General features: G+C 37.9%; 1 protein-coding gene across 1 annotated transcript; it reads right to left on the bottom strand.

Moving 5' to 3' along the window:
• Nucleotides 1-6,792: 6,792 nt before the first annotated feature.
• On the bottom strand, nt 6,793-9,107 carry LOC311580374 (high mobility group protein B1-like). The gene has a single exon (XM_084751902.1). The coding sequence runs from the start codon at nt 8,976-8,978 to the stop codon at nt 8,358-8,360; it is 621 nt and encodes a 206-aa protein (XP_084608028.1). The 5' UTR covers nt 8,979-9,107; the 3' UTR covers nt 6,793-8,357.
• Between the last annotated feature and the right edge of the window lie 15,979 nt (nt 9,108-25,086).

The following is a 25,086-nucleotide window of genomic DNA, read 5'->3' as shown; positions in this document are numbered from 1 at the left end:
AAGTTAGGGTGTACTTTATCTCACTTTTTTGTTAGAAGTGTCACATTAGCACAAGACATGGGGAGCTATATAAATCTGAAGTGTATTTCCACCATATTAAAGGTAACCCTCATTTATTTTCCTCATTAAATTGATTCCTAAGTTTGGCTATAAAACAGAACAACATGAAGGTATGGCAGCTTCCAAAAGAACCATGGAATCCGTGAGTGAGCTAGGTTTTAATCATATCCATCTAGTCTGTCTTCTCAAGTTTTCAGTTTCAAATGCCTCTTTCACTGTGATGTATCTTACCTGTGATTCAAGAATAAAATTTCTTAAGGAAAATGGTGAATTACAGTCAGTTTGGCTTTTCTTCTTTCTGTCTCTCCATTTTGTCCTGTCCCCGTTTTCTGACAGCTTCTCTCCTTTCCACTGTGATTGATAAACATACAAGCACAGTCAGGGGTCACTCCCAGGTCCCCACCAGTGATTTGCACCCTGGTACAAACAGAAGCCTGTCATTTTCCCTTCCCAGGAAGGCGGGCATTCCTGGAGTGTGCTTGATGGTAAGAAAGCTCCCCATTTATTCTCTGAAAATACACCGGTTCACAGTCAGGAGGGAGGTTTTCAGGAACAATGGGTTCTTCCTAGGACCTCAAAGACGATACTAATCTGGAAAAGTTTTAGCCAATGGTAAAGGGTAGTTAGCTTTGAGGCTTAGACAAAGGCAGTTGGAAATAAACTACCTCCACTTGCATAAATAGGTTTATTTGTATTCAAAGGTGTTCCAACTGACTTTCTAACCTTTTAGAAAACAGTGTTTGAAATTCTTTGCACTACAGAGTAACTTTGTGTGAAATTCAGAAAAAATTCAAACAGAAACTCCCTCTAGCTTCACACAGACTGCACATTTGATTAAAATTACAGAAGTTGACTACCAGGCAATTCCTTCCAGCTCTGTATGGAACATCTGCCAAAGTAAAGTCTTTGCATGCTCTGGGTGGAAATATACAAAACAGAATTAAATAATGAGAATGAACTGTTGTGCTAAAAGGTGCAGCATTGTGGAAGCTGATGCTATACTGGTTCAATGCAGGGAACTGGGCAGCAGGAAGGAAAGGGTCTGTAGGTTTCTTTTTTTGCTTTTATTTGTCTAGTAGAGAGCACTGCTGTTCAGGACTAGGCATAATAAGAGCACATTTAATATAAAAATACAAAACAAAGTTATGATTCATTCTAAAGCTTCTGTGTCAAAGGTTCAAAAGCAGTAGTATTCACAAGAAACCTACAAAGATATAACTGACAGACAAGTTGTCAATTAAAAAATTTTAGAGAAGTGTGTGTGTCTATTTAACCAACTAAGCTAGAGTGTGTCTATAAAAATAAAAGATGTTGTGAATTAAATCTATTGAAATCAAATGAATAGCTGCTGCTGTTTTCTTAATTTCATAGAAAAAATATTCCCAATGTCAGTACACACCAATATCAGATCCACCAACATTGTTTTAAGATGAATCCATTCTTGGCAGAACACAGGTCAAACCATGTTCATTGTGAACTCTTCTGTCACAGACAATGTTGCCAATCATCAACAACCTAATTATTTTAGTGTGGGGAAGATTTTTTTGACTCAATTTTCAAAATAGCTGCATATATCAAGTTTTGAATATTACAAATGATTTGATAATAAATTTAAAATAGTTTGATTTATTTCTTAATATGGAAATATTATTTCTGATTTTGTCTCTTCAGTAGAAAAAGCTGTCTATACATTCAAATTTCAGAGGCAAGATATGGCTCAGTGGCTAAGAGTGCATACTACTCTTTCAGCACACTGGAGGAGTTTTAAAATTTAAATAAAAATACTTTTTTTGAGAATTTCAAAAATGAGTACTGTATTTTCATACTCCCCTCCTAAAACCTTCTGCATCTCTTCTAATGTCCCACTGACTCCAATGTATGATCTTTACTTCTTTAATTGTTATTGCCATACAAACATACACACACACACACACACACACACACACACAAATATACTCACACACATACATATACACACTTACACATACATATATACACATATTCTCACATACACATATAAACACATATGTCTTTATAAAATATACTTTTTTCTTGTATTTCTTCAGTGTTTCTTGTATTTACATGTGTTTAAGGTTGATAGCTTGGGATATTAGGGGTTCTCCCTGGATCAGAATGATTGCCCCTCTGTTGTTATTTACTGGCTATAGTGCTTTTTCTTGTCCTTCATCAACCTTGAGTTATCAACTGGTGCTTCCATTATGCAAGTCTTGTTGAGATGACCATCTTGTTGAGATGACTTGGGTACAGCTCCCTGTCATATATAGCAGATGACATTTCACAGCAGATGTCCCTATCATCTGGGAGCTAGAGCGATCAAGGACACCACAAGAAGAGCTACATAGCCTGAACCTGTGGGAACTCATAGAGACTGAACCACCAAGTAAAGATCATGCGTGGACTAGTCCTAGGCCCCTTATAAAAATGAAGCTGATGGGCTTCTTGGTCCTCAAGTGGGTCACATAACAACTGGAGTGAGGTGTATCTCTGAATTGGACTCTGTTGCCTCCCTCCGGATCCTGTTTCCCTAGCAGGGCTGCTTTGTCTTGCTTCAGGGAAAGAGGACGCCCTTAGTACTGATGCGACTTGATGTGCCAGGGTGGGTTGGTACTCAGACGGTGGGAGTAGAAAGGGGGTACAGGGCAAGTGGGTGGGAGGGTCGGACTGGGAGGAAAAGAGGGAGTGGTATTGCAATTGGGATGCAAAAAAAGAAATAAATTAGGAAGTGAAAGGGGGACAAAAGCTTCTTAGATGAGGGGATGAGAGCTACACTTATTAGGAATGAAGTTAAAAATTTTTAATGCAGTAAGAAATTGTGGGTTCCTTTCTTCAGGAGGCTGGGCTGAGACTCCGGTCACAGAGTTTTCTTCAGTCTTCTGGAGCCTAGCTGAGAAAGACTCTGTCTGAGACTTGATCAAGAGGAAGACCTCCTCAGCAGGGAGGGAGCTTTACGTCCAGATGTCCCAGCTTGAGAGAGTAAGGGGTGGGCCCTGCACTTAGCAGGGGTGAAGACAATGCAAGTCTGTGTCCCTTCCAGGGGTGAGGGGAGGGAAGGAAGCTTCGGACTTGTAAAAGGCCAGGTAACCGACCACACTTGGTTATAATAAAGACAGTCAAGAGATGTAATATGAATAAATTAATTAAAAAAGAGTTTCATCATAATGTTCTTCTTGTAGGTTTCTAGGACCCTCTGGGTCCTTCTACTTTGCTATTCTCCTATGCTTCTCTCATCTAGAGTCCCAATAGGATGTCCTACCCTCTGTCCCAATTTCCTGGTAAGTGAATACTTTCGTGGGACATGCCCCTTGGGCTAGTATGCAGATATAAGTGAGTATATACCATTTGAGTCTTTCTGCTTCTGGGTTAACTCACTCATTATTTGGGCCCAGGGGTCCCACTCAAACTATGGCACTAGCCAAGGACAGTACAGGCTATAAACTTCAAACCCCTACCCAGATCTAGCCAATGGACAGGACATTCTCCACAGTTGAGTGGAGAGTAGGGTATGACTTTCACATGTACTCTGGTGCCTCATATTTGACCATGTCCCCTGGAGGGGGAGACCTGGTGGCACTCAGAGGAAGGATAACAGGCTACCAAGAAGAGACTTGATACCCTATGAGCATATACAGGGGGAGGAAGTCCCCCTCAGGAACAGTCATAGGGGAGGGGAATAAGGGGAAAATGGGAGGGAGGGAAGAATGGGAGGATACAAGGGATGGGATAACCACTGAGATGTAACAAGAATAAATTAATTAAAAAAAAAAGAAAAAAAAAGAGTTTTAGAGCTAGATTTTAATTCACCAAGCTTAATGATAAAAGAAAGACAAAGACACGGAGCTTTGAAGGGAAAAAATGAGGAGTGCCCTTCCCCAACCTAGACCTCTGTGTTTTTAAACCAAGGGTATCTTGGACACTTCCTGGGGCTTACCTCCAGGACACCTTTGATAGGTTGTTCTTCAAAGAGCCAACTTTTAATACCATTTGCCTTAGGGTTCATGCTTTGGAAATGTCCCTACAAGGAACTAGCCTTTTAACACATTTTTGGGGTCTGGTGTGTTTTTGCCAGCAGGGGGTACACTCAACCTATTTCCCCAGCATGAAGCTTACAAGAAGCAAGCATCTTCTCCACCTACAGACAAAGGCCCACAAGAAATTATACTGGCTTAAAATGTAAAAATTTGCAGTATTAGCATCACCTATGGGGTCTATAACCTTTACCAGCTATGGGTAATTGTCTGGGTTCACAGTATCAGACGTAGATTCTCTCCTAGGGAAGGGACTCTAGTCCAATCATACGGCTTTTGGTTACTCCCAGGAGGCAGCTGCCACTCTTGCCCCATTGTGAGATCTCTTTGTGCTGATCATGGTTTGTTTGCTTTAGAGCCAGGTAGGGCTCTTGATTGCTTTTCTTTCTTGGCACCTTACACAGAACCTTCTGATTCTATGAGTGCTAGTCCTCAAGTCTTCCAGGTCATTTTTAGATCAATCCTTCCAAGAAGTGAAATCCTGCATTTAGTTCCTAGTGTTCACAACAGGCGGCTCCTGCTGCCTGTAATTCCAGTTCCAGAGCATCTGATGTACTCTTCTTGTACCCGTGGTTCCTGTATTTACACACACACACACACATGCACACACACACATGCACACACACGTAAAATAAAATATTCAGAATCAGACTTCCAATACTCACAATGGATTAGGGAAAATAAAAGTGTAACTTTAAAATTGCACGGATAGTACAGTGGAAAGGCACAAAGGAGAGAGAGAGAGAGAGTAGTAGTAGTATGAATTTCTGATTGTTAGAAATTAGGCAGCAGTGCAAGCCATCCCAAAGGCTCTGAGGACCACGGGAAACAGGAAACTTCAGGACCACTCTGAAGTACATCGGAGTCACCAGAAGCACATGACAGCCAGGATCCAGGTTCCCCTAAGTTATCTGTGCAGTTTCTGTGCATGTGCCAGGTCATTTATAAAAGGAGGCTCACCCCACATGCACTCTCTTCTTCCTCGTGTCTCTCCAGAGACCACCTCTGTATACCCCCTCCCAAAAAAGCCTCCTACGTGGGTCTGCCGCGTGGTGTGATTTGTATATCTATTACATAGTTACGCTGCACACTCCTAACAATGATGATCTGTGTTAGTTGCTCATTTGTTGAAATCCAGACAGCTCATTAACTTCAGCAAGAGTAAAAACAAAACAGAGATATGAAATTATAGAGATGGAAGTAACCCCTAGGTCAAAAAAGAAACTTTAAAAAAAATAGCTAATGAAGAAATGTTACTATAAATATATACTTGACTAAAAGTACTTATACACATTCATGGTATAATTTATACACTTTTGTGATCATTTTATATAACTTTTAAGAAAATCATTTGACCCAGGAGTGGTGGAGCACCCTTTTAATCCCAGAACTCAAGGTGTTAGAGGCAGGTGGATTGCTGTGAGTTTGAGGCCAACCTGACCTACAAAGCAAGTCTAGGACAGCCACAGTTACATAGAGAATCCCTGTCTCAAAAAATAAAAGTAAACAAACAAAAAGAAAAAGGAAAGAAAGTATTTTGTTATTTGACAGTTGCATACATGTATATAATAATTTCTGATATTTGAATTTTCCATTTCCTTCTTAACTCCCTCTTCTTCCTTAAAGCCTTTCTTCTACTTGACAAGATGTGGCGCCCGCGCCACCGTGGTACCGAGTCGAGGGCGAGGGACTGCGGATTTAACTCATGCACACACGCACACGCACACGCACACACACACAATAACACAGCGGGTCCTTCATGCTAAGAAAGCAGCAGCCGCAGCGGTTTATTATTTCCCAGAGTTCCAAAGAGCCTTCTTATAGGCAGCCAAACAGGAATCCTCCTCCCAGGTGAAATCCCTCAAAAGGTAATCGCACACAGGAGGAAAAGTCTCGAGGAAGGGAGGGGCGGGTTCTCAGAGCAGTAAACACGACTAGTTAACCAAGATAAACACAGACGTGGAAACTGCTAGAAACAGGACATGAAGCAGCAAAACAGGCAGGCAGCCCAGTCGGGCCTGGTTCCTACAGCAAGACCCCATCTTAATCAAGTCTTCTCTGTGTATGTGACCCAGTAGTTTTATTATGGTTGTCTGTGTAAACATAGGTTTGAGGATATTTCTTTTTGAGAGCAGACACTGTATGAGTGACTATATCACTGAAGAAAGTGAGTCCCCTAATACCACCATCATTAACTGTTAACAACCACCCCAGGGAGTATTAGGCCTCTTTGAGTCCTTCCCTGTCCTATGATGAAATGCTGACAGGCTCAATTTTGTTCAGGTCCTCTTTGGGTACCACAACTAGAGTGAATTCATGAATGCATGCCATCTTTAGACAGTATCCTCCAGCTCTTATATTCATTCTGGTACCCATAAGAATTAGACTTAGGCACCCTGATGTTATTTCCAAAGATGAACTTTGAACTAATATTTGCATTGTGTTTCTGAGTACAAGGTCCCAGGAAAGACTAAGGAAATGAAAACTTTTATATGTTACATTATGTGTTAATAAAGCAGAGGTCAACATATGTTAATGTAGGTTGTAGAATTTTTTTTCAAGAAGGGAAATGCACGGTAACTAAGAAATATAAAAAAGTCAAGCATAATCATGCAAGATTATTGAAGAAAGCAACCCAAATTCTCAGAATTAAAAAAAAAAATTGAATCTGTGTTTCCTGTGCATATTCTTTTTTTTAAACCTCTGCAATTATTAGTTTATTAGTATCATCCAGGACTCATGTTCAGTATCCCTCCTCAAATTACATAAACAAACGCAAATGTAAAGAACCCAAGTCATAATTATATAACAGCACTCCATCACAAAAACTTGTAAAATTACAAGAACGCTACTTTAAAACACTGGCACTTTAAGAGAACGATAATCTCAAAAAACACACAAAATTGCCAAACTGCTCCCTAAACTAAGCAGATTAAACATAGTTAGTGAGTTTGGGCTTTATAAAGGAAAACCAAATGGATTGGACAACTTGTACTACTAGGCAAAAAGTTTATCGCCTTGTATTTGATTTATAAAGGGACAAGTCACAATATAGGAAAATATATTCTTGTTTTAATTTTTTAAATGTGGCATAATTTTAAGAAAAGCTGACTCAACTAATTGAAAATACTTTTAAAACAGTCAAGTTTCCTGAGCAATCCATATGTAGAAGCAAAGGCATATTAGCCAGCCTTCTTATCATAGCCTTTGCCAGGACTAGTGTTAACAGAAAGTTTAGTATGGCAGTCTTGTATTTTAAGCTCATGCTTTTGGGGATACATTCTCAGGTCTTCTTTAGTAAGGGAACTGCAAAACATAACTGCCATTACACGGTAGTGGCTGTTAGGAGTCCTGTGCAAGGATTAGAACATTCCCGCTAGTCCTTCAAGGACAGATGCTGACTCTTGACTCAGTAATCCATGGTGTGACAGGCTCATCACTCTGCCAGGTGGGCTGTGCAGTCGTATCTCTTATCCAGCTCATCATCATTTTGGAGGTTCAACTATGGATGAAAATGTTACCCCATCACAGTATGCAGGGTGTGTAGACAAAAGCTATTTTTTTTTCATCTAACTCTATGAAAAGAGAAGAAACACTGCAACAATCCATGTGACCCAAAAAGGGCAGAAGCAAAAGAGACTAGTAGCTTCCACTTGAGAAAATTCAGACCTATGAAAAGGACAACAATACTAATAAAAAAATTGTATTTACTTAGAAGCATTCAGAATGTCAACAAAACAGCCGCAATTTTTTGCAATTACAGGGTGGTATTCAGTTAACAGAACAACAATTATCTTCGTATAAGATGCATCACAGACAACTGAAGATGAAAAACAAAAACAAAAACAAACAAAAAAAAACAAAAAAACAAAAAAACAAAAACAAAAAAAGGGGGGAGGGGAAGAAAAAGAAACAAAACAAAACCTACCGTCCCCATATATAACTAATTTGTGCTGTGCACCAAGAACCTGCTTTAAATTTCCGTGCCAATTTACAAACCCTAGACTGTACCAGGCAAGGTCAGTGGCCATTGAAAATATCACCAGGACAGGGCTAGCTAAAGACACATTCGGTAGTATGTTAACTATACAAAAAAAAAAAAAAAAAAAAAAAAAAAGACACTGTACAGTTTAAAAACAAATCTTACACAGCCTTACATTTCAGTTTTTTTTTTCTTTAAAAGGAGTGAGTTGTGTACAGGGGGGTTAAATGCTTTATAGACAAGAAAAAAAAAACTGCGCTAAAACCAACTTATTCATCATCATCTTCCTCATCCTCATCTTCCTCTTCTTCCTCCTCTTCCTCATCTTCCTCTTTCTTCTTTTTCTTGCTCTTTTCAGCCTTAACCACCCCCTTTTTCGCTGCATCAGGCTTTCCTTTAGCTCTGTAGGCAGCAATATCCTTCTCGTGCTTCTCCTTCAGCGTGGCCGCCTTCTTCCCACAGGGCTGCTTGTCGTCCGCAGCGCTGTTGTTCCACATCTCTCCTAGCTTCTTTGCAACGTCACCAATGGATAAGCCGGGGTGCTCTCCCTTGATTTTGGGGCGGTACTCAGAACAGAACAAGAAGAAGGCCGAAGGAGGCCTCTTGGGTGCATTGGGGTCCTTGAACTTCTTTTTGGTCTCCCCTTTGGGGGGGATGTAGGTTTTCATTTCTCTTTTGTAACGAGCCTTGTCAGCCTTTGCCATGTCTTCAAATTTCCCCTTTTCCTTAGCAGACATGGTCTTCCACCTCTCTGAGCACTTCTTGGAGAATTCTGAGAAGTTGACAGAAGCATCCGGGTGCTTCTTCTTGTGCTCCTCCCGGCAGGTTTGCACAAAGAATGCGTATGAAGACATTTTGCCTCTCGGCTTCTTAGGATCTCCTTTGCCCATGTTTAGTTGATTTTCGTCCGCGAGGCTCAGAGTCGCCCGGTTGCCCGTCCAGCTCGCGCTTGCCCTGGCGCTGTCTCTATGGAGCTCAATGTACTGCAACGGTTGTGAGAGCGGGAGCCAGACGCAGCCTCCTCCTGTGCATGTTTTTTTTTTTTTTTAAGACAGGGTCTCCCTGTGTAGCCTTGGCTGCTCTGGACTCGCTTTGTAGACCAGGCTGGCCGCGAACTCACAATGATCCGCCTGCCTCTGCCTCCCAAGTGCTGAGATTAAAGGCGTGCGCCACCACGTCCGGCTTTGTGCATGTTCTTGATGCAATGTGAGGAATGCTGGAAATTGGGATTCAAAATGAAGGCTCAATATGGGTCTGCCTTTCTAAGAACTAAGAGAGTAAAGAAATGGAAATGTTAAATATGATTTCAAAGCACACTAAGCGCTTGTATTTTGACTTCTTACTGATGTTGAAAAGTGTAGCTGTATTGGTTTTGTTTGTTTGTTTGTTTGTTTTGCATAGAACATTTCCTCTACAAAACAACTCATGGAATTATTACGAAATAGATATAATAAGTGATTATCATTACAATATGTTCCACATTGCATCTAGCACTTCAAGTGAAATTGTACTTTACTTGGAGTTTATAATTGCATTAGAAAACATTACTCCTTATTTGTATGAAGCAGAAAGCTGATGACATCTAAGAGACTCAAACTAGTTTCTAATTTTGACTGGGTTGATTCTTTAATAAAATCAGTGAGTCTACAAAATTTATGTGGTCTATTTGAGAAAGTTCTAAGAATGACTTTTGTAGACTAACTCCAAATCAATGATTGTGTAGTAATAGGTAACTCTTTGACTAGATATAAACCAAAGAAAACAAAATATCCAAGTTGATACTTTTATCATTTATCTCGGCTATGTAATTAATACTATATTTGTATTCTGAATTTGATATTACTACTATTTCTTTTATTTCAAACATCACTCATTGCAGTTGCAATGCAATTGCATCACAATTGCAAAACATTTTAATAAAAAATAAACTATAACAGTATCTTCATATGAATTTTATTTGTTTGCAAGTGAATCTTCCTTCTTAAACTTTGGAATTCAATAAAAATGATTGATTGAAAATATTACAAAATTTACATTGTCATGCCTTTGGAAAAATAAAATATTTGTAATGTATTCTTATATTAATATTTTCACATTACATCTAAATTGTTATCCCCTTGCTTGTCTTCTCTGTTCCTCCATACCTCTTTCACCAGTTAATTACAATTGCATTGGCTAGAGGAGTCTAGCTCACTATGTATTGTCTTGTAACTGGAAATTCCACATTTGAGTTCTGTCTCCCCTAGGTCTGTGACAAAGGGGACCTCCTCCTCCTACATATGGTCACAGCTCATGAAGTCTCATCTGGTAGCCTTCCTATCACTTATAATTGGACACTAGCCCAACAGGGATGTCCCCTGAAAGTCTTCACTTACCAGGGGATTGGGAAAGAAGTGGAGACCTCCTATTGGGACTCTAGGTGAAAGAAGTATGGGAGGATGGGGAAATAGAAGGATCCAGAGGGTCCTAGAAACCCACAAGAAGAACATCATGATGGGCAGATCTGGACCCAACAGGGTCTACTCAAACTACTGCACCAACCAAGCATAATATAGGCAATAAATATTGAAGCCCTACTCAGATATAGTCAAAGGGACAGGACATTATCCACAGCTGTGTAGAGAGCAAGGACTGACTCTCACATGAACTCTGGTGTCCCATATTTGACCACTTCCCTTTGGTGGGGAGGCCTGGTAGCACTCAGAGAAAGAATAAAATACTTTTTAAAATTACATATTTGGCTTGTCCTTTTTTTGGTATGGGTATAGATTCCTTTTAATAGAGAATCATATAAAGGGCAAAACTATGGGTCCCAAAAGGTAATATTTTAATTTTTCTCAAGAACCTGGAGGTAGAAAAGTTGTTTTTGAAGATTATGTTTTATGTTTTGTGAGATTTCAGTCTATGGTTGTGTGAATGTAGTTACAATTATCCTTCAACTTGAAAATAGTCTTTTCAGATAATGAAAGCCAGAAAAGCATATTTTAGTTTGACTTCAAGTGTCAATAAAAACCTATGGGGCACAAAATAAAGAGTAGAGTAGTTGAACTGTTCAAATCTGGGAGATAAAGAGTCAATTGAAGGCTCTCTGGTGATTGTATCTTACTTATAATTTCAAACATTTTTATTTGAAGACCAGTTAATTACAATCGCATTGGCTAGAGGAGTCTAGCTCACTATGTATTGTCTTGTAACTGGAAATTCCACATTTGAGTTCTGTCTCCGTCCTTTAATAAGCCAATATGAATATAGGGAGTTACTGGCTGCTTCCTCCAATGTCATGATCGCTGAGACACAGTTCTGAAGGCTGAGGGGCCAACTGACCTTGTAACATTTGCTGTCAAAGCAAGTTCTAAAGGTCTTAAACATCAGCTTCTATTAGAAACAGGGTCGAATGACACCCTCATGTCATTCTGAGTATAACTATAACACAAAAGAAATTTAATAATGAATCTTTTTATGTATCATGTCTTGTATATTTTATATGAACAGGAAATTAGTGTAGCGTCTGAGACATAAAATATACTGACCTAATGCTAATTTCTGACTTTCAGTCAAATTTAATTTTCTTTTTTATTTCAAGAATCTTTGACAGCATTAGTCTATCCTTCTCATAAAGCTTAACATTATAGATACGAAGACTATTATTACTCAATGATTGATTGTTTTGAAATAAGGTATTGTGATGAAAAGAAAAAGAAAAAAAAAGAAATAATTTTAGGGCACATTGGCACATTGTATGACAAACTATCTATGTTTCTGAGAGTCAGTTTACTCCCAGAAAGAAATAGAACAATAGTATTCATCATCAGAAATGTAACAAGCATGAGAAGAATAGCTCTTTTTATATTCGAATAAGTATCTCCAAGTTTGAAGAAAGGCCCGTTTTCAGCAAGATCACTTATCCATTACATTGCCCCTGCCAAGCAAGTATTTCCCCCACCCCCACCCTCTATTCTGAAGGCAGAGGGACCACTGTTGTTGCTGCTGGTTGAGTTTTTTTTGTTCTGTTGCTGGCTTTTTAGTAAGTTTGATTTGTCTTCATTTGTGTTTTACCAGTTACTTTATTTTAAATGAAAAAATTACATTGCATTTCATAGACATTGATTTCATTTACGCTCATCCATAAGACAAATATCAGGTGGTAATAGGTTTAGGGACTAAGATACTCAAATGACTGCACAAAGTCAGACTTCACCAAATGTGAAGATGCTTGGAAATGCTGTTTAGAGACATCTCTGCTCATTTTGTATGAAGATGATTGTGAAGGTGTTGAAGGATATCTATATACCTAAATTTAAATTTTTGACAAATTTTCCATAAAAGCCAAATTTGGAAAATCCTAAAGGAAAAACATAAGAGGTTTAAAAAGTTTTAGTAAGACCTCCATAAATTTCTATATATAGAGTTAAGACCATGAGGCACATCGGGGACTATGGTCCCTGAGTTGTAGAAAAATTTCTTGATATTGTAGTTTTTCTTGTAGTATTATCAATTTAACAACAAGATTGTAGTGCTTTTTGTGAAAGTCTTGCTGAAGTGTGTTAGGTAAAAATGAAGGAAAATCAGTACTAATAATAAATCATAAAAATACAACCGAATCTATATTCCTCAGGAATCTAACTTGTTCCATTATTTCAACAGTAACCTTCAACTAAAGTTAAGACTCATGAGACAAAGGAAGAGGAAAATCACTTACTTATCACTAAGGAATCCTTGAAAGCCACACTCCTGGAACATGCTGACTACTAAAGGACACATAAGCATAAGGACAGCATCTGGGGTTTGCTGCGGGGAATACTTCCCAAGCACTGCACACTTGCATCCTTCTGTTTTGCTGACTATTAGCTCATATAAAGCTAATTTTTTCCCTTGGAATGCTTTTGGATAGTCAAGAGCATAACGGACTCTCCACCTTCCCCCAAGCATAAAACAGACACACTGAGAGATACAGAATGTCAGGCCAGATAAACCAGTCAAGTTTTCAAGGCTTAATAGCACTTTTATAAAAATGTTAATTTTTCCCTGGATAGCCATTAATGCAGGATGATGTACAAATGAGGGTTCAGATGAACTATGGGCTTATATGAGCTTGGAAGCTCCTCTAAGCAGGGAAGATTAAAGATAAATACAATGTGGTAAGTGACTATGGTAGTCTAGAGGAGTCAGTGATCAATAGTAAAGGACTCTGAATTTTGTAAGATATACTTTATGAATGATTAGGAACAGTCTTCTATAATAGTCAAAATACTATAATTCCCAATTTTTTTGTGCTCCTTCTTGCTGTTTATAGCTTATTGTATAGATGTGTAATAATATAACTGTATATGTAAAAGTAAAAAATAAAAGAAAAAAGTTAAAGATAAAAATTTTTTTAAAAAACAAAATGAATGTAGAATATTGATTAAAAATAAAGAAAATAAACATAGTTAAATATGTTAGAAGTAATTATGGTTAATTTGAAATTCATTTACTTCATCATATGAAATAAAATGACAAAAGTTACTGATGGAAACAATCTTGAAATTTTATTAGTAAATCATGAGAGAGAAGTTTAAAAAACTTGAATAATGTCATTATATAAAAGACATAAAAGTGTGCACAGTGGCTTATGAATGGTTACAGTTACTGTTGGTTGAATGAATGAATGAAACTTTAAAACCTTTTGCTATAAGATACTTTTGAAACTCACAGTTCTGGAAACTTTAGAAAGAAAGAAATGCTTAGTTTATTGACTTTCTGCACTGTATCTTCAAATGCTGTGGAAATGCTACTTGTTATCCTTATAGCAACCATCAAAGAGATGGCGCATGGCTCTTTTGTAGCTTGGAGATAGTAAGTGCCTTGCACATTTTACACAGCCAGGAAATGAAGAGCCCACATTTGAGGTTAGTCTACTTTTGAAGATCAAACTCATGTAAAGGGTGCTAATGCATTTATACATTCAGAAGAAAGACAATAGTTAAATCTAAACTCAAAAGTTATTGGCAAGAGTCACCGATTCAAAACACACTTAGTGAGCTGAGGTCAAGTTCATAAGATGTTTGGCTTGAGAACATGAGGACCGGAGTTGACCTTCAGACCTCACATGAGAAGCAGGGAGATCTTGGATAATGGGGAAAAAAAAGGGAAAGACCGATCCTTGGGACTTCTTTCCAGACCCTCAAGGCCTTCCCCCAGTGACATCACGTGTCCATCAAGGCCATATTGGCAATCTTTCCTAAAAACTCTGATAAATGTGACATAAACACTTAAATATATTAGTTAATAGGAGGCATTTTTATTCAAATCACCACATCTGGCTTTAAAACTTAGCCCCAAACGCTTGGGAAGTCTTAGGACTCAGGAAGAGCCTAATCCTATCCCTTTGCTATATGGACTTGCAGCCAAGCTATGTTCTATGTACCTACCCTTATACCCATAGGTTCTCACATTCTCAGTCCCTTATAGAAAGAGGGTCTTTTTGCAGTGGTCAGCAGTTTTTATAAAGACTCACAACTGTCCAAAGCATAGAGAATAAATGAATGTGGAGTGCTTGCCAATAGGTGTGATTTCTATACCACACACTGTTCCCTACACCTGTCCATCAGGGCTTATGGTACATCACATGATTGGGTAAAGAGAGATGATAAGAACCATAGCTTAAGGAGGACTGCTGAGAACATGTCTTCTGGGCACGGCACAGCTGATGCGATCACGAACTCACAGCATCTGCTGTTACCTGTACAGAGCAGAGGAGAGTTCACTAGGACCCACCTTACCCAGCAACCTCCTTCGCCTGCTGGTCCAGAAAAGCCTATTTAAGTCCAGTGGTCCATGTATACATGAGTGATATAAAATAGGAAGGAGACTCATTTGGAAGACTTGGAAAAAGGGTTTTAGTAGAAAAAAGACAGGACGAGACAGGTAAATTGGAGGTGAAACAGACTGTATTCCTTATAAAAATGTATGGAAGTGTCAAATCACAAAAACCATCCAATTCTTTTTTAAGCTTCTTTCACCATCTTCAAAAAAATTTCTTTTTTTACTTTCAATGTTCAGGATTATTTAACAAAAAATTTCTCTACAATTCTATATACAATCTAGCTAGCAGCCCATCTGTGCCGTGACATCTTTCATCTTTTTCTCTGATCTATTTTCCTCCTTACACTGAGCCTCTCAATACAACACAATTCACTCTGTTCCTTGCCTTTTGATGGTCTGGGATTTTCTATAATGGCAGTCACAGAAGAGTGGATATCTTTGATGATCCTCTACTTATTATCAGTGCCAACACATGAAAACACCACAATAAATATTTGCTTAATCAATAAACTTACAAGGACATCTGTTTCTTTGTATGGAAAATTATAACAAGAAAAGCAAAGCAGGTCTTATTAGCTAAATTGTTTCCATTTTGCCAGGAATATTTAATAGTAACTTCCTAGACACTGGAGGCCTGAATAGTTTTTAATGGTGGAAATTATAAGCTGATCGCCAAAGACCAGCCAATTGTCTATAAAATAGTCTTTATGAATTCTTGGTGGCATAAAGCATTCAAACCATGAACTACTAAATAAAACCACTGGTAAGAATGAGTCTGTGCAGCGTATAATGCTACGTTCAGCTTTTTCTACTGCAAAGAGTGGCTGTGCCAACACAAATAAATAATAAGATAATGTGTGGAATATGGAAAAGATCCAAATCAAGTCAAAATTTGTTGAAAGTTTCCCCAGGTGCCTAATATAAACAAACAGAAATACATGACAAAATAAACTTCCAGGTAAAGCATACAGAAGAGTGTAGCAATAATTCGTAATAGAATTAAAAATTTTTAATAAACCTCATCATCTCATCTAGGGCACAGAAGAGATAGGAGTACAGTTGGTATAATTTTTCGGGACACACAACCCACTCAGATATGTGTGTTGATTTACAAGCATATTATTTAGTGTTCTTTTTTATTTTGGTATTGATTCCTTATCAATTATTTTTCAAGTCACTATAGCAAGCGGATACTCAGGAATCGAAAAGCAAAAGTTTAATTGTACATACTTTGAGGATTTTTTCTTATCTTTATTTTTTATCTGAATAGAGTTTCCCTTCCCTGTACTCCTCCTAGTTGCTCCCCACATCCTCTCCCATCTGTATCTACCTGGTTTCTGTCTCCTTTTAGAAAGGAACAGACTTTTAGGAGAAAACAACAAAACATAACAAAATAAAAAATCATAATATCACTAAAAAGTCATCATGTCAAAGTGGGACAAGTCAACAGAAAAATAAAAAAAATTCCCAAGAGAAGACAGAAGAATCAGAGACCCACTTCTTTACACATTCAGGAATCTCATAAAATTACCAAACTGCTATCCTTCCTCTGAGTGCCACCAGGTTTCCCCATTCAGGGGACTTGGTCAAATATGAGGCACCAGAGTACGTGTGAAAGTCAGACCCCACTCTCCACTCAACTGTGGAGAATGTCCTGTCCATTGGAGACTTGATACCCTATGAGCATATACAGGGGGACGAAGTCCCCCTCAGTCACAGTCATAGGGGAGGGGAGTAAGGGGAAAGTGGGAGGGAGGGAGGAATGGGAGGATACAAGGGAGGGGATAACCATTGAGATGTAATATGAATAAATTAATAAAAAATTTTAAAAAGTACCAAACTGGTTCATTCTCTGTGAGCCCCCATGGGCACAGATTCGTTTACTCTATATGTCTCCTTGTACTGGCCTCCGTCAGTCCTTCCCCAGACTCTTGGACAAGACTTCCCAAGCTTCATCTATCTGTTTCCATAAGCTGCTGGGTGAAGCCTCTCAGAAGACAGATATGCTAGGCTCCTGTCTCTGCAGTCATAGCAGAATATCATAAATAATGTCAGGGGTGAGCTCTCTCCTATGCAGTGGGTCTTAAATTGGACCAGTCATTGGTTGGCCATTCCTTCAATGGCTGCCTTGTCTAGCCTCAGTGGGAGAGGATGAGCCTAGTCCTGCTGTGACTTTATGTACCAGGGTGAGTTGGTACCCATGGGGGGCCCTCCCCTTCTCTGATGATAAAGGGATGGGAGAATCAGGGGAGGTAGTGTGAGGGTGAAACTTGGGGGACAGGAAGGGGGTGTGTGATTAGGCTATGAAGTGAATAAATTTTCAAAATGTTTTCCTTTATTTATTTATTTATTTATTTATTTATTTATTTATTTAATCACTTTACATCCTGATCCCAGCCTCCTCCCTCTTCTTCTTTTTAGTCCTACCCCCTTAACCCTTCCTCCCATTCCTCCCTCTCTTTCTTCTCAGAGAAGGGGCGGTCCCCCCTCCCCCAATTTGTACTAATCCACCCTGGAATCTCAAGTCACTGCAACACTAAGAACATAATCTCTCACATGGGAAGGACAAGGCAGTCCAGCTAGGGGAAAGTGACCCAGCAGAAGGCAGCACATTCAGAGACAGCCCTTACTCCGATTGTTAGGGGACCCACATGATGACCTTTTAAAAAGGTACCAACTGAAAGCTATAGTATATATGCAGAGGACCCAGTGCAAATCTTTGTCGGACCTGCACATCCTGCCTCACTCTCTGTGTCTTCTTACTGGCTCCGCTAAGTGGTTTTAGAGAGCTTTATTCTGCTGGTGTCCCCTCTCTCTGCTCATTACTTAGAGACCTCATTAAGATCACCTTCCTATATTATATGAAGTTTCCACTCCACTAGTTTTTCTTACTGCCCCTCAAATGCTTCCCAAATGCCCTTCAATTCTCGTTGTTTCTTTCCTCATTCCCTGCCTCAATGCCATCCTTCCTTCCTCTTCCCACCTGATCCTCCCGTTCTTGTCCCTGGCCTGGCTCTAGACCACCCACAGGAATCTTACCACCTATTTCTTCATTTCTAACTTCCTTAAGCCATCTGTTCAGTCAACACGTCACTTCACTCTTCTACCCAATTATCTACACAACAGAAAAAGCAGAACATCATCCACCTTAAAAAATGACTAAAAAACATTCATGAGAAAAAAACCCACATTCTTTCAGTTATATACTAGAACCCAAAGAAGAATATTAACAGATAATATCTAATATGTATAAAAATAGTAAACTGTGGACTCATTAGTGTATGTTTCATATCTGAAGGAATGTTTCCATTTTAGGAGACATAAAAACATTACATTTGTTTAAAATAAAAAGCCAAAACATGTGATCATGTCAGTTGATGAAGAAAAATATTTTATATAATTCAATCTCAGTAAAAGTTAAAAATAAATATTAAAATTCAGTATTTTACCTGATAAATTGATTATATTCTTTAAACCATTATAATTCTAAATTTAAACAATAAAAATGCAATCAATATACATATATAACTCCTAACTTTATATTAGGAGAAAGATGATTGAGAAAGAAAAGTTTATAGACATTCATGCAGTATTCACTTATACAGAAGAAATCTTAGACTTTACTAATAAATTATTGGAGACCAAAAATTGTCAAAATGAATAAATATAAGATTAAGATTAGGACTATAGGGTGAATCATATTGAATTTACCTTTGACTATTTTAACATAAAAATTATGCTATGTCTTAGTTTCATATAAAACCTATTCTGAATACCAAAATGAATAAGAAAAGTATTATTTGTAATAGCATTTACTATATTAATAAATAATATTAAATATCTATAAATGCAGTGGACAGTGTGTATGATAGTTACTGTTCAATAGCAACCTGACAAAATCTAGAATCACCTGAGCGACAACCTAGGGCCATCCTGTGGAGAACTACCTTGATTTCATTAATGGTTGTGGGATGACCCATCTTGACCGTGAAGGAACCATTCCTCCAGATGCGAGTCTAAATGATATTTAAAAAGGAGAAAGAGAGTGAGCAGCGGTATGTCTTCATTTCTCTCTGGTTCCAAGATTACATTGATAGTAACACTTATTCCTGCCTACATCACTAGGTTTCTACCTACCTTACTGGTGTGGGGTTTACATGGCACAACAGCGCTACTTAAGTTCCTGTTGTCTGTGGGGCCACATTCCAAGCTCTTCAGTGGACGCCTGAAGTCACCAATGTCATCAACCACACATGGGCTGTGCTTCTCCTTGTAGTAAATGGTTTAGTGCTTCTTATTTCAGGAGAACACATTAAATTTTGCAGGGGGAGGGTGCAGCGTAATGTCACCAATCAGAGCACACTGTTTATCTCATCCACACACAAATTGAATGCATTATCTGTGCCAACCGAACACTTACTACATGCTGGCTATCACTTTTGTACGGATCTGATTTGAGTAAAAATGACACCTGTGGGCTCATATATTTGAATACTCAGTCACCAAGGAGTAGCTCTGTTTGAGAAGGGTCACAAGGTGCAGCCTTGGTGGAAGAGCTGTGTCATTGGGAACTCAATTTGAGGGCTCAGTTTATGTTCTAGTCCTGCTACCTGAAAATAAGGATGTAGTTCTCAACTATTCTTCAGCACTGTGCCACAAACATGCTTCCCACCATAGATGATAATAAACTAAACCTCTGAAACTGTACGCACGTGTCCAATTAAATACTTTCTTTTACAAGACTTGAGTTGATCATAGTGCCTCTTCACAGCAACAGACTAATGACTAATATAACACCAAAAATTCACACATTTTATGCCTTTTCGACAACTTTGCAGATAGCTGTTTCATCTTTACCATGTAGCTTAACAAACTGTGCATTCAATTTTTCTTTCTTTTATAAGTCATACTTCTCTTCTCTTAATGTTCCTAGAGTTCTGCCTTGCAGATTCTCTTTGGCATGTCTAAATCTCCAGCATTAGTTAGCACCAATAAGTAAGTGATCATTACTCTAACACAAGCATAGCAATGCTGTGATGTCGATCTGATAATTAAAAAATCTTCAAAGAATTCTTTACTTCTGGAAATTCCATTTAATATTTTCATATTGTGTTTTAGCATGAGAAAATAAAAATATAGGAAGTGAAACTTTAAGTAAGATGCAGATGTTATTTTGTCTTGAAATTTTACATAGTGCTGGGCTACATGAGGTATCAGCAACTATGAGGTAGAAAACTGCACAGCTGCATTCACAGTGACATATTTCACACTCACAGGAACTTGCAAAGCAAAGAGGACAGGTGAGCCAGTCAGAAAGGTCTTGGAGGTTTTGTTTAGACAGGACAGAAATAAAGCATAGCAATTACCAATATTCTTGCTTTCCAGAGCCTGCAATTTTTACATAAAAGAAAGTAGGAAAATACAGTAGGAAAAGAAAGTAGGAAAAGAAAGTAGGAAAAGTAGAGAAATACAAATTAACTATTATTGGTGTTCTATGTGGTTTTCTTAATAAGATTAACTTAAAAGTTAAAGATACTTCCTAAACTTATGTCCCTTCTGTGATCATGAAGAATGTTTAAATGCATGCATTACGGCACTGAAGCAGTGTATGTCAGGTCTTGTGCTTGTGATCAATATTCAGTAAACTAGTGAAAGTATAAATATACCTAAAATAGTAACAAAACAAGGGTCATATAAAATAATTTATAAATTATGAAAATACTAAAAAGGGAAAACAAAGTTCCTCAAGACTTACCCTTAGAGATGAAACTACAAGTGGCCATCACAGTGACTGATGGTAGAGGTGTGATTACAAGAGAACATCTGTTGAACATATGGTGGATCAATATACAGCTCTTTGGAACAACCCAATTGAAATTAGTTTCCAATTGATGATCATTAACATCATAAATGCTACCCATGAACACAAACATTCTCTCTCTCTCTCTCTCTCTCTCTCTCTCTCTCTCTCTCTATATATATATATATATATATATATATATCACAAACATATAGTACATACACATATATAGTATATGTAATATAACATATATAATAAATGATAGTAAATTACTATTAATATTCAGGATAATTTATTAGTATAAATGGAGAAGTAACTTGAAGTAACTTGTAATAACACACTCATTATATATTGTATATTTTTGCTTGTTTTTATGTGAAATGCCTAAGAGAGAATTTGCTGTATATTCAAGCTGCCACTGAACTTATTATTTAGCCATGCTGACATCAATCGGGTCATACTCTTGCCCCAGGCTAGTGAGTACAGTTGTATGCCACCATCCCTGGCAGCTTTGCTTTTAGAAACAGTTTTGTTTTAAATGACACTTCTTTTTGTTTTGTTTCGTCTTTAGTTTTGTTTGAGACAGGGTTTTACTGTGTGACGGTCCTGGCTGTCCTGGACTTGCTCTGTAGACCAGGTTGGGCTAGAACTCGGCCACCTGCCTGCCTCTGTCTCCCTGAGTGCTGGGATTAAAGGCAAGTGCCACAATGCCTAGTTTAAATGACTCTTTTATTATGACACACTGTGATGAAATTAAATAAAATTTTCCTGCCTATTGTTTCATTTGTGTGTATGTACCTTTTTATGCTGTAAATTCATGTGTGCGCACATGTGAAAGTCAGAGGACAACTTGTGTGAGTCAGTTCCCTCCTTCCACGATGCAGGTTCCAAGGATTGAGCAACACAGGTCTCCACATTTGATTGAAATTATCTTTAGGCCCTGATCCATCTCAATGGTCCCCGATTATATTAAATTTCATATCATAAAAACTTTAAGGATCCCCCCAAAACTGCAAAAATCCAACATAGTAGTAAAGAAAACACAGCTAGAAGTATATCTCAAAACTATTGCACCTGGATTGATCTTTCTTATTAGCAATTGTAGTTTAAATTTCTCTTGATAATAGTAATTTTTTCTTTGTTTATTTCGCTATGTCATTATTTCTCAGTCTTAAAGAAACTTCAATTTAATCAATATAGATTAAAACACAGAAATAACTCTTAATCATGGATTTATGTTTGAGATTATATTGACTTTGCCATAGGTTGAATCTTTCACATATGAATAATGTATACATATATGCTTTAGCTTAAGTCATATATATTTTGAAATATCAAACACTAATTATGTTTCTCCAGAAAATTGAATATAGAAAATCTCAGTGAGTCAGTTACTCTGAATGGAGGTTTTGCAAGCCTAAAAATTTAATTATTACTCTGTAATTATCTGATTTGACTATTTAATTACTCTTTTGACATAATAAATTTCAGGTGAGAAATTATTATTTTTTAAATACAGGCTATAATTATACAACTGTAGCTAGTCTGCAACTTGCTGTGTAGACCAGACTAGCATTGGCCTTTATCTCACAGAGATCCATCTGCTTCTACCTCCTGAGTGCTCGGATTAAAGGCCTGTTCCACCATGCCTGGCCTCAGATAAGAAATTCCTAAGAAATGGGAAAGTTAGGGAATGAATAATTCATGAAATGACAAAAGAAAAGTCTAGAATTTGCATACTTCATTTAATTCTTTAAGTTCCTTGGGTACAAAAAAACATGTGCCCTAAGGTGTCAGTCTTCACATGTATTTTAAGTAAATATGAATGAATTGAAATGCATGTTAAATAATAGTATTAAATATTGAAAATTACAAACCATTCTTTAAAAATCTCTATCAGTGCTATGTACATTAAGGTATATGCAAATGTGTAAATGAAGAAGCATATTGCTTCATGGTAATGGCATGCAAGAGTCAGGTTTTAGTGATTCAACTTCTTTTTTTATTAATTTATTCATATTACATTAATTGTTGTTCCATTCCTTGTATCCTCCCATTCCTCCCTGTCTCCCACTATTCCCCTACTCCCCACCCGTATGTCTGTGACTGAGGGGCACCTCATCCTCCTGTATATGCTCATAGGGTATCAAGTCTTTTCTTGGTAGCCTGCTATCTTTCCTCTGAGTGCCACCAGGCCTCCCCATCAAGGGGACGTGGTCAAAAATGGTGCACCAGATTTCACATGAAAGTCAGAGCCCACTCTCCACTCAACTGTGGAGTATGTCCTGTCCATCATCTAGATCTGGGTAGGGGTTCAATTTTTACTGCCTATATTGTCCTTGGATGGTGCCATAGTTTGAGCAGGACCCCTGGACCCAGATCCGGGCATCATAATGTTCTTCTTGTAGGTTTCTAGGGCCCTCTATTTCCCTATTCTCCCATGCTTCTCTCACCTAAAGTCCCAATAGGATGTTCTCCCCTCTTACCCATTTTCCAGGTACATGAAGACTTTCATGGGACATGCCCCTTGGGCTAGTGTTTCAATATAAGTGAGTATATACCATTTGACTATTTTTGCTTCTGGGTTAACTCACTCATTATGATCATTTCTAGTTCAATCCATTTGTCCACATATTTTGAGAATTCCTTGTTTTTAATAGCTGAGTAGTATTCCATAGTGTAAATGTACCACAGCTTCTTTATCCATTCTACTGAGGGACACTTAGGCTAGTTCCATTATGAAGAAGGCAGCTATGAACATGGTTGAGCATATGTCCCTGTTGTGTGGTGGAACATTTTCTGAGTATATTCCAAGGAGTGGAATAGCTGGGTCTTGAGGAAGCTTTATACCCAGTTTTCTGAGATAGCGCCAGATAGACTTCCAAAGTGGTTGTACTAGTTTGCATTCCCACCAGCAATGAAGGAGTGTTCTTCTTTCTTGACATCCTTGCCAGCATGTAGTGTCACTTGAAATTTTGATCTTAGCCATTCTGATGGGTGTAAGATGGAATCTCAGTGTCATTTTGATTAGCATTTCTCTGATGACTAAGAAGGTTGAGCATTTCTTTAAGTGTTTCTCAGCCATTTGATATTCCTCTGTTGAGAATTCTCTGTTTAGTTCTGAGCCCATTTCGTAATTGGGTTATTGGGTTTGATGGTGTTTAATTTCTTGAGTTCTTTATATATTTTGGATATTAGACCTTTGTCAGATGAAGGGTTGGTGAAGATCTTTTCCCAGTCTGTAGGCTGTTGCTTTGTTCTCTTGACAGTGTCTCCTGCCTTACAGAAGCTTCTCAACCTCATGAGGTCCCACTTATTAATTGTTGACCTTAAGACCTGGGCTGTTGGTGTTCTGTTCAGGAAATTGTCTCCTATGCCAATGTGGGGGATCCAAATGGGAAAGGAAGAAGTCAAATTATCCCTATTTGCAGATGATATGATAGTGTATATAAGTGACCCCCAAAATTCCACCAGAGAACTCCTACAGCTAATAAACACCTTCAGAAAATTGACTGGATACAAAATTAACTCAAAAAAGTCAGTAGCTTTCCAATATACAAATGACAAACATGCAGAGGAAGAAATTAGGAAAAATACACCCTTCACAATAGTCACAAGCAATATAAAATATCTAGGAGTAACTCTAACCAAGCAAGTGAAGGACTTATTTGAAAAAACTTCAAAATCTCTGAAGAAAGAGATTGAAGATGTCATCAGAAGATGGAGATCTACCTTGTTCATGGATAGGGAGAATTAATATAGTAAAAATGGCCATCTTACCAAAAGCAATTTACAGATTCAATGCAATCCCTATCAAAATACCTACAAAATATTTTGAAGACATTGAAAGATCAATTCTCAACTTCATATGGAGAAACTAAAAGCCCAGAATAGCAAAAACAATTCTATATGTTAAAAGAACTTCAGGAGAACTCTCCATATCAGATCTTAAGCTGTACTATAGAGCAACAGTAATTAAAACAGCATGGTACTGGCACAGCAATAGGCTGGAGGATCAATGGAATCGAATTCAAGACAGAGAGATGAAGCCACACTCATTTGGTCACTTGATTTTTGACAAAGAAGGCAAAATGGTAGCATCTTCAACAAATGGTGCTGGTCCAACTTGATGTCTACATGTAGAAAAATGCAATTAGACCCATATCTGTCACCATGTACAAAACTCAAGTGCAAGTGGATTAAAGACCTCAACATAAAACCAGAGACATTAAATCGGGTAGAGGAAAAAGTGGAAAAGAGTCTCAACTTCTAATATTAATGATTCAACCAAACATAATTATGGGATATTTTCCATTTTGTTAAACTGTAGCAAATTTTGAATATTACAGCAAATATTTATACAGAAGGCAGGCACAATGAACAAAAAGAATACT

Source organism: Acomys minous (genome assembly GCF_964271855.1).
Source record: "Acomys minous genome assembly, chromosome: 13".
NCBI lineage: Eukaryota > Metazoa > Chordata > Mammalia > Rodentia > Muridae > Acomys > Acomys minous.
This window is presented reverse-complemented; position numbering and strand designations above follow the sequence as displayed.